Below are 10,702 nucleotides of genomic sequence, written 5' to 3'. Positions count from 1 at the left end.
TTTCTGTCACTTTGCTAAATTCTATATAAAAGATTGATAGCATTTTTCATTCCTTCCTCTGTCCTTTTGTTTTAATCAGCAAAATCCACTACAAAGAGACTGTGTGTTCTGTTTCTAGGTTTTGTTGGCACTGGCTGCATTCTTAGATAAGCCAATGGCTCCTCGGGAGCGTTCAGATTGCAAATACCGATCTGTAGCTAACTTTTGAAAATAAAAAGCAATTCTAGCTGCCTTTCTTAGTTTGGCCACCAGAGAGTGCATATTTCCGCACGAGTTGCAGCCACAAATGTTCCACCTTCCCAAAAACTTTTTAAAACTCCAAACAACTGGAACTTTTTGCAAAGCACAACAATATTTGAGCCTTTGGACCTGCATCTGATTCAGCAGTGCATATTTTTGCTCCGCTTCCCATTCCTGTTGCCTCTCCATGTGTGGTGAGTGTCCTAGTCACCAGCATTGCTGGAGATGCTGAGGGCTGGATTTTGAGAAAGCATCTGAAGTCCTTTGTCACAAAGGGTGGGGAGGTTTGCAGACAACTCAGCAGCACCTCCCCTTCACCTCCAGTTGACTATGGAAGGGGCTGTTATATATGCCTAGCCGGCTTTTCCCCTTTCTTCTGAGTTTGGAAGAACCTGACAAGAAGAAACACTTTGTTTTTCTTTCCTCTCCTTCACCATGTCATGTGGCAGGAACTAAGAGGAACTGAAGAGTCAAGTGCCTAAGCTGCCCAGCAATTCTCCTTCAGGTGAGTAGCATATCTTACATCTGGTTATTGAATGGACTGAAGAAGTAGTGAGATTGTGGTTTGGTTGGGGTGGCAGAAGAATGTTTTGTTGGCATCTTTCCCCTCTTGTGCATAATCATGCTACAAAGATGTTCTGGGCCTGGTAATATCATTTTTCTGTCTTGTCCTCATGAGTTGGACCTTGACCTTGCGTTCATTCCAATTACTGAATGAGATACGTTTAAGCCTTTTATCCCGAAGCCATCCCCCAAACACCCCAGAATTATATAAAATTTGCTAGGCTTTTTTCACCGTTACAAAATCAGGTGATTGAAAACAGAGACAGTGAAAGTACAATACAAGTAGGCGGTACAATAGCAAAAAATCATGCCAATGTACTTTTCTGTCAGTTGAAGAAGCAATATGAGCCTTTCAGATCAGCCGTGGAGAAAAACCCTTAGTCACTTATTTCCAGCATAGCTCTGGATTACCTTTTTCTCCCTTAGCTATACTTCCCTATTTGTGAATTGGGAATAATGGTGCCTAACTTCATATGTACAGGGCTGAAGTGGGAAGAAAGAGGGTACTTTACATTATTATAGTGTCTCCTCTACCAAGGTACACTGTCTAACCCTATTCTTAATTATGCCCAGCCCTACCAATCAATCTCTGCTCCGTTTTAATAATCTTCCAGTGGGACATATGAACAGAGCTTAACTTCATTCCTGGAGAATGGTGAATTAAAAAGAAGAAGAAAAAAACATTCTGCCTCTTGAAATGCAATGCAAAAAAACCCCAAAACATCTATGGAATTTAAATATAGCCCAATATAAATCAAGTAAACATCACTGCTTAGCTACAACATCATCAATCCATCTGTAGAAATCTCCAATGGGGCAGAAATAGGGCTGCAAGGAAGATGAAATGAAAGTGTCTGATTGTGATGGAGATGCTGAGAAGTGGAACTGGAGACCAGCGGAGAGGGAAAAGATGAGATATGAAAGGGACTGTAGGTCTAAGAACTTATTTGGAAGGACTATGTGTTTAAGTATTAGTATTACTTTCTTTTTTTAAAAAATAAACTCTATCAAGCAATTTGTTAGAGAATCTGGATTCCATGATGACAAGAGGCCCAGAAGGATATGACTATGTTCACAGCAATTCTGATATTTTACTTACAATGTGCAGTAAATATTAAATAATTAGACTTTCAATAATTTATGTTGGTTTTGAATTATTTCTGACATTCACCTGTGATATATGGTACCACATCTTCTGGTATGGACTAAAATGGAAAGACCTCATTCTGGATCAAATCAGCCAGAAGAGTCTTCACTTATGTTACGAAATGGTTTATTTTAATCGTAATTTGTTAAATACACCATAAGCCACCATAATGGCTTAGTATTATTTATTTGATTTGATTTATATAGCTGCCATCTCACTTAAGTGACTTTAGGCAGTTAACAGTACTGTACAATAAATAAAATAAATCCATTAAATACACAATAGAAAAATAGAAAATAAAAATAAAACACACAGCAGCTGGCCATATAGTAATCTAGCCTATCATCCACACAACCAGGAGATGGGCTTTAATCCACTTTCAGGGCCCAAGGTTTGGCAGTAATCCAAGTTTTCAAAACCTTATGAAAGCCAACAAGGACGGGGCCAATCTACTTCTCAGGGGATGATGTTTGCCATGCCAAAAAAGGTGGGACCTTCTGGGCTCACCAGCTGGCACTCCCTAGCCATTGCTACCCACAGCATACTCTTCATGCCAGATTGGGTTGGATGGATAGAAACGTTTATTTGTCTGTTTATTCAATTTATATCGCTGCCCATCTCACATTCCTGACTCTGGGTGGCTTACAATTAAAATATAAACAGTACCCCCCAAAAAATAAAAAAACCCCAGTCATACAAACAATACAAGCATTAAAAACAAACATTTGAAGGAATAAAATATAATCACTGGGAGAACATAGCCATTCAAGAGCAGCAGAGCCATTTTATGGGCTCTACATTACTCTCTGATCCCTAAACTAGATGGCAAAGCCAGGACTTCAGGATCTTCCAAAAGGCCATCAAGTGTTAGGCTGAGTGCCAATGTTAGGTGATGTTTGTATGTAACACTAGATCACACTATGTTTTACAAACTAAAACAATTGGCCTCATAAATATGTTAAACAAAAAATAACTGAGATTGGCTGACTATCCACATCATGTGTAATCATAGTGCAGTGTGTTTAGCTATGACTTAGTGTACGATGGTTACTCAGCTAACACTGAACTAAACCAAGGGTCTCAAAACTTAATAATTTTAAGACTTGTGGGCTTCAACTCTCAGAATCCCTCAGCCAGTCCTCAGTTGATGACTGCAGTTGGTCATCTAAGCGATGTAGCCATTAAGTGAGTCCTACCCAGTGGTGGGATTCAAATATGTGAACAATCAGTTCTCTGTGTGGATGCTGCTTCCGGAAGTCCATCCTGTGCCTGGGCAACAAAAAATTAGCTACCGATCCTGCCAAAGTGGTGCGAACTGGCTGAATCCCACCACTGGTCCTACCCGATTACACAAACTCTTTTGCTGTAGTTGTGAAGCAAATCACCATAAGTGAATACGGTTTCTCCCATTGACTTTGCTTTGTTAGACACCCTCTGGGAGAGATCACAAATGATGATCACATGACCTAGGGTGCTGCAATCGTTGTAAATACATGCCAGTTGCCAAGAGCCAGAATTTTGATCACGTGACCATAGAGACACTGGAACAGTCATAAGTGTGAGGACTGGTCGTAACTCACTTTTTTCAGTGCCATCATACATTTGAATGGTTGTTAAACCAATGGTCATAAGTCAAGGACTATCTGTATACTGTATTTAAATAAGCTTGATGTTCCTTTTACCATAGTGGCAAATTATATATGGAACTAACTTCTATGGAGACAAACCATTGGCCACCCAGGTTCAGGGCTATCTGCTAATAGAAGCTCCCCACTATCTGAGGCACAGCTGGTATTCTCACAGCTGGTATTCTCCTTGAATTTGGGAAGAGAGGGCCAGGTTAACAAGAAAAACATTATGCCTCCTAGATTTAAGCCACCTCATTGTATTGCAGATGAAAGAAATGGTGGCATATAAAGTCTTGACTGATGTTTAGAGTAAGTCATCAAATCCTCTTTCTAAAGGCAAATCTTTGCACTACATGTCTATGGAGATTCTCATTCAAGTCTCATTCAAGTCTCATTCAAGAAACAAAATGTCTTCAAGGAAAAACAAAGTCCAGTTGCCTTTTAAAAAAGCACCTTTGGGACTTTGCACTACATGCAATTTTAAGATTGTCGTAAAGCACATAATTGGCATGAGATGGCATTAAAGCACCTTCAACTTCTTCAGCGAAAGTGGCAGATCTTCCATTATCAGACAAGTGGCATGGACATATAGTCTGTGCTGCATAAAACTTCTGAAATAATCTGGATAAACACATTACACATCCATCAGGCAAAGCATGCATGCCAGTATGCATTGATAAAGCCCTTTAGAGAAGGCTGTTTGGGGTTGACTACATGAAGATTTCATTTGTGCTGTTTTGTTACCTGTGGCACATAGTGTGCTCTCCCAGTTTAGCAAAATATAACACAGTAACAATTTTGATCCAACTGTTTATAAACAAACTGCAAAGCAAGATTGCTTTTTTTGTTTTGGTAGTAAATTGAATTTGAGTTTGATCAGTAGAAGCCTTAGGAATTTCTCCAATCTTGTGCATTCTAGATATGTTAGAATTCAAGTTCCATGGTTCTCAGCCAGAATGCTAGTAATGGGGAATAATGGAACTTCTGATAGAGATGAAGTCAGGAAGGTTTATGTGAGATTTTGAAAAATGAGCAGAGTTAAATGTTGATTTGAACAGACTATCAATTTGGTGGTCTTGCAGCAATGCCTCCTATAATAGGATGATGGGAGCAATCTGATAACTGAGATTATATTATAACTAACTTAAAAAATGAAAGACCATTAATCAAACAAAGAGATGGAGGAAGGGGGGATGATAAGGATGAAGGTATTAATTACATTTTTTTTCCTCTGGTCAAGCGCATGGGAGAAAGGAAATTCTGCTTATTTAATAGAGTTATGCAGGAATTTGATCAGGAAAGAAGACACAGTGGTCTTTTATTCTGCAGGAAATCTTACAGGGTTGTGGGAACTGGTGGAAACAGGAGGCTGACTATCAATGCTGCAAACTTTCATCTTATACTGAGCTTTTATACATGTATAAATAAAAAATCATTGAAAAACTCATCCTGAGTTACTTCTTGAGAGAACTGGACTGTAGGAGATGACCAGGCTGATCCCGAGGGAGGGGTCAAATGCGTCATCGTTCTCGAGTCTTTTATGCCCACAAGACATCTAAGTCCAGCCCGCCTTGAATTCCATTGACTCTTATCTACCGCCTGGATTTCCTGATTTCCTTGGTGCTTAACATGAACTCTGAGAAGCACCAGAACCCTTAAAAAGTTTACTGTTAAAAATAAGGTGTATGTCAGGTCCCCAAAGAAATGTATCACTATTCTATCTAACCTATACATGCTTCTATAACCATTTTGGGGAGCCTGCCATTCTGTTAGGAGGGGGGATTCCATTATGGGGATATACAATATGCTTTGCTTTGCCCATGCCACACTGCCCTTCCCCCAGGGGAAGGAATGCAGCCGAATACCATCACCCTTATCTGGAAGATGGTTTGCGCTTGGAGCCAGAAGGAAATGAAACCGAGAGAGACCTTGAAGAGCTCACCATAGGAGCCAGTTACCAAAACAATATACCACCTGTGGATTGGTTGAGATTCAAACGGACAGTGGGACCCTGGCGGGAGGAGTAACAAATACTGCTTTTGATATACTGCTTATCCGGGCTATTTCCTCAGACCTCGCTTTGCTTCTTTGCTATCACCTAATAAAAGTTCCTTTTGAGACAATGCCTGTTTCAAGAATTCTGCTTTCTTGGGAGACCTAGTTGAGGCAGGTCCTTACAGTGCACTTGTATCACATACTGTTTTTTTGCATGCATAGATAAAGCATTAGCAGAATAGGACAGACTGGGAAAGCACAGATAAACTGAAGCTATAGGATATGTTGTGTGTAAAGGGGCCCAGAGTTTTCCTAATCTATCAGTTTTGTTTTGGAAACAAGGCTGGGTGTTTCCAACCTGGAAATCCAGCAAGCATTTTAGATGAACACCAGAGGCCTTCCTATTCAGCTGCTGATGCTCCTACTCTTGTCCATTCCTTCATACATTGGCCTTTATCCTTTTCTCTTTTCATAGATTTTCACTCTGTATAAACTGTAGAATACAGAGACCGTGTCTATTTTGTCATGTACAGATAGTCCTCAACTTATGACCACAATTGAGCCCAAAAATTCTGTTGCTAAGCAAGACAGTTGTTAAGTGAATTTTGCTCCATTTAATGACCTTTTTTGCCACAGTCGTTAAGTGAACCACTGCTGTTATTAAGTTGGTAACATGATTGTTAAGTGAATCTGGCTTCCCCATTGACTTTGCTTGTCAGAAGGTCACAAAAGGTGATCACATGACTCCGGGGCACTGCAACCGTCATAAATATAAGTCAGTTTCCAAGCATCTTAATTCTGATCATGTGACCATGGAGATGCTGCAATGGTAGTAAGTGTGAAAAATGGTCATAAGTCACTTTTTCCAGTGCCTTGTAACTTTGAATGGTCACTAAATGAACTGTTGTAAGTCGAGGACTACCTGTACTTCTGTACGGTTTGATAATAGTTATACGTCAGTCAGTCAGTCATGCAGTAGTATACTATCTGTGCCAAATGTCCATCATCACTGATTATGGATCTTCTTTGGGATTCTAAAACTTTTTTATGCTCCAGAGCAGCTGCAAATATTCCTTGATCTTCTGATCCCAAGTGGGGGATCCAGATGAAATCCAACAGCCTCCACAGAAGTAAACGTCATTAAATTGAAAGCTATAAGACATACAAGCACTGGAATAGTCCAGCTGCATCGCATGAAAACTCATCTTACTCCAACATGTTGATTCTCATTGTGGCCAGATATTTCTGAGGTACTTTCTAGCAGCACATGGATACATATAGCAAGTGATATTTGGAAGAATGCTACCCCATTCTGCCTAAGGATTACACAGACACTTTTAAACAGTCCTTCTCCAAGGAATTTATACAATCCCCTTTTAAGTCACCCATGTTTGTGACCATCATATCTTATCCCATCGTATCTTTTGACAGTGAATCCCTTGAGTTAATTACTTGCTATATCTGTTCTAAATCTCTTTTCAGTTACCTTCACTTCATGCCAATTAATCCTAAAGTTTTGAGAGGAGAAATAATTCTTCCTGTCTACTTTATCATGCCTTGTATAACTTTATACATCTCAACCATATCCTGTACTCCCCTTGTTAGATTTTTTCCTAAATAAAAGTCCTAATGTTCTAGTCTGTTCTTGTATAAAAAGTATTAGAATACTTTCAGATTGGATTTTGGTTGCTTTCTTCATGCTTCTTTATGTGTATTACTTCCTGCCATTCCCCCCCAACATTTGGCAAGTAAGCTGGAGTTAATGTTGAAGTCTGAATTGACAAATCTTTGATATTCTTCAGTAACATCTCAGAATGTTCAGTGCATGCATGCAAAATATATAATCTAAACATCAATCAATCTTCACCAGTTTTTCAATGAATTCTGCTATGTGCTTTACACAGGATGGAGAATAAAGCCATGTATCTGCACACTTTGGGTGAAAGAGAGAATGGATCCATCCTGGAAGAGCCGTTTGATGGAAAGAACCTTTCAAAGCTGAATCTCTGTGATGACGGTAAGTCCCAGGGAGCAGCTCTGAGATTCAAATAGCATTACACCAAGATTCAACGGAGCATGATGATGTGTAGCCCAGGAGTGCTAATTTATGCAAATTCTCATATCAACATTCTTGAATTGCGCCCCTTGAATCAATTCCCGATTAAAGATTAAGAATCCACACTTTGTCAAATTTCCAGCACTGTTCTCAGCTCAGAAAAATATTGTTCAACATGCAATGTGTATTTGGGGAGATAAATCACATTTTAAAATGGATTTGGGGACAGATTGGAAACATAGGACAGAAGAGTGGCTTCATAAACTGAACATACCAAGTGTAACTTGGTAGAGGACTATTTTGGAGTAGCAGTGAAAGTGGCAGATGAATGTACATCTGAGCACTAAATCGAGCACCAGTCTTCCCACATAACTGCTGAGGCAGATGGCATGTAGTCCAGTATAAGTGGAGGATGCTGGGTCACTGAGTCAGACAAAAATTCAATATTTTCTTCTTCCGTACCAAGTCTGAATTTTGATTCCCTAAAATTAATTATTTTGGCACTGAGTTGAGGTATTTTTATTCAGCCAAGCATTTTTATAATTATATTGTTTCGGTTAGTTTGCAGTTTTCATTGCTTGCAGCCTCTTGTTTCTATATTTGTTTCTGGTTTTATAGTACGGTATATATGAATTTTGATACCGGGATATACTATTTCTAAATGTCAGTAAATAAACATTAAGAAATGCCAGGAACTGAACATAAGCATTTAGCATGCAAATTTAATACTGGAGTACAACCCTTCCTTATACCACAGGTATACATACTCGCCCATGTACAATGAGGTTTAAATGGCCATTGTATGAATCTGCCTTTGACACAGCAAGCCGCCATGTAATGAGCCCTTTTAAAAAAAACCAAACTTATTGTTAAGCAGCATGGATTTACATCCTTATAGCAATCACTGGGACTGATTTTTTCATGAGCACATTTGAGGTTTAGATCTATCACTGGAAGCTTTCAAGAAGAGACTGGACAGCCATTTGTCTGAAATGGTATAAGGTCTCTTGTTTGAGTTGGGAGTTGGACTAGATGACCTCGTTCCTTCCAATTCTGTTATTCTATGTTTTTTTCTATGTTGTCATAGATAATACCTTATTCAGGACAACAAAAATTCTAAAAGAATTTCACTGAGTTTATAAATGGGAAATGAAAGGAAAACATTAAGTGATGCACAATGGAACAACAAGAACACATTGCCAAGATAGTAATACATTTCTAAAACAGTGGTGAAAAATATATCTGGGGTGGTACGACATTTGTGTCACAAAAACGTTGTCAATAAAAGGTAGAGAAAATGAGTAAAAATACTTGTTAGAAGTATTCTAGAAGATGTCTAGAATGACTACAGAAGCAGAATCCTGGAAGTTTTAATTCCAGTGAATTACAAGGGTGCGCAATCTAAACTGGTCATTAAGTGATAAGAAATTTTCAAAAATTTCCAACTTTGTACGGATTTAAGCAGTGCTTTAAAAAAAAAAAAAAAAAAAAAAAAGGTGCCAGAACTCACACACGTCATACAATCCGCCTTGCCTACCCTACAAGGTTCCATCCAAAAAAGGTGCTGGAAATACGTTCTGGGCGTTCTATGAGAAAAAAAGCCCTGGATTTAAGCCATGTTTACCTGTTTGTTGCCTTGGTAGTGGATCTTCCGTCTCTCTCTGTGTGAAGGTTATTCTTTCTACTCTGTACAACTCTCTACAACTTTTTTAGACCTTTGAAAAGAAGCTAAATCTATTATGAAATCATTTTAGTGCTAGTGGCAAATTGGGAATATGCATTGAGTTTTGACCATTTTAATTGTTTCTAAGCCATCTCTTTTTCAAGAAACTGGGAACAAACTGAAGTCAAGCAAGGTGCAGCCAAATTTTCAGTCATTGAGCTTTCATCCACCCCAATAATCAACTTTCATATATTCAGTTCACTTACTGGGTTTCCTTGGCATCCTTAGCCATAATGGATTTAGATAAATCACAATTTAGCCCTATGTGTGAATCTGGTTACTAGAATAGGTCTCTCAAAGATCACGGGCCACTTCCTAAAATAAGTGAAACTAATTTTCAAGTGCAGGGAATTTTGAGTTTCACGATTCTTCAGGAATTTGAGCAAGTAAATGAAGTAGGGAACAATTGGGACATGCTTTTAACCTTCAAAGGATGTCACTTCTTAGCAACAAAGTGTGCTGAAAATTATGTGGAGTGTCCAGAACTGCAGGTCTTGCATTTGGTAGCTCTGACCTAAACCATCTGGACTTCTTTAGCTTAAGACTAAGACAATTAAGCTACTTTTATGACTACAAGAGTGATGTACTGTCTGTTGGCACATTCTAGTGTCGACTCTGGAAAGGACCACTTCGACACAAGCAATTTACCACAGCCGAAATTTGCCACACATGTTAAGGTTTCTCTCGCTAATAACAATGTACTTGTTAAAAACAATTTTTGTAATTGTGGTCTTTCTGAAAAATAAAAACCAGAAACTTGACATACTTTTTGCATCTTGATTAGAGCTGTTCCATCTTTCAACTGAGGACATTTTGAGATAGAGAAGTGACTTAACTTTTTTTATCATGCGATAACTCTGAAATTTACATGATTCATTTTTTTCCCTACTCTTTCCAATGTGCAATTTTCTTCGCTGCTGTTTAAATCCTTCCTTTTTAATGAGGACTTTTGCTATGGTCCTAGCTAATTAGGGTTCCTGCAGTCTACACAGCGCATCCCCATCCATGTGGTCTACCAGATTTGGCTGTGTGGTAACTTTAATTATAAGGAAAGCCATGGCTTTGGCAGTGTAAATTAGGGGCGAGGAGAAAATATACTGCTGTAAGAGCAAATAGCCTGCTTCAGTAATATATATGTTTTCCTTATTGTGCTTTTATTGCAACACATTAAGTAATTAAAAATGATGGTTATCAGGGTGAAGTTCAAAGTCCTACATGAGTTGGTAGCTGTTCCCAGAATCTGGAATTCCTTGTCTAATATGCTGATCTGATGATTTTTCAGCAAGAAGCAAAGACATAAACCACATTGACTGATGTGCATTTGGTTTTCCTGATTGTTTTAAATTGAA

General features: G+C 38.7%; 1 protein-coding gene across 1 annotated transcript in view; it reads left to right on the top strand.

Moving 5' to 3' along the window:
• Positions 1–352: 352 nt before the first annotated feature.
• LOC107293976 (scavenger receptor class A member 5) overlaps positions 353–10,702 on the top strand; it is a 63,113-nt gene continuing 52,763 nt past the window's right edge. Inside the window, exons 1-2 of the mRNA XM_015823169.1 lie at positions 353–745; positions 7,479–7,591. Of these exons, the coding sequence (XP_015678655.1) occupies positions 7,480–7,591 (112 nt within the window). The 5' untranslated portion in view covers positions 353–745; position 7,479. The remainder of the gene's footprint in view (positions 746–7,478; positions 7,592–10,702) is intronic.

This window comes from Protobothrops mucrosquamatus, unplaced genomic scaffold, assembly GCF_001527695.2.
Source record: "Protobothrops mucrosquamatus isolate PMUCROS unplaced genomic scaffold, P.Mucros_1.0 scaffold1786, whole genome shotgun sequence".
Taxonomy (NCBI): Eukaryota; Metazoa; Chordata; class Lepidosauria; order Squamata; family Viperidae; genus Protobothrops; species Protobothrops mucrosquamatus.
This window is presented reverse-complemented; position numbering and strand designations above follow the sequence as displayed.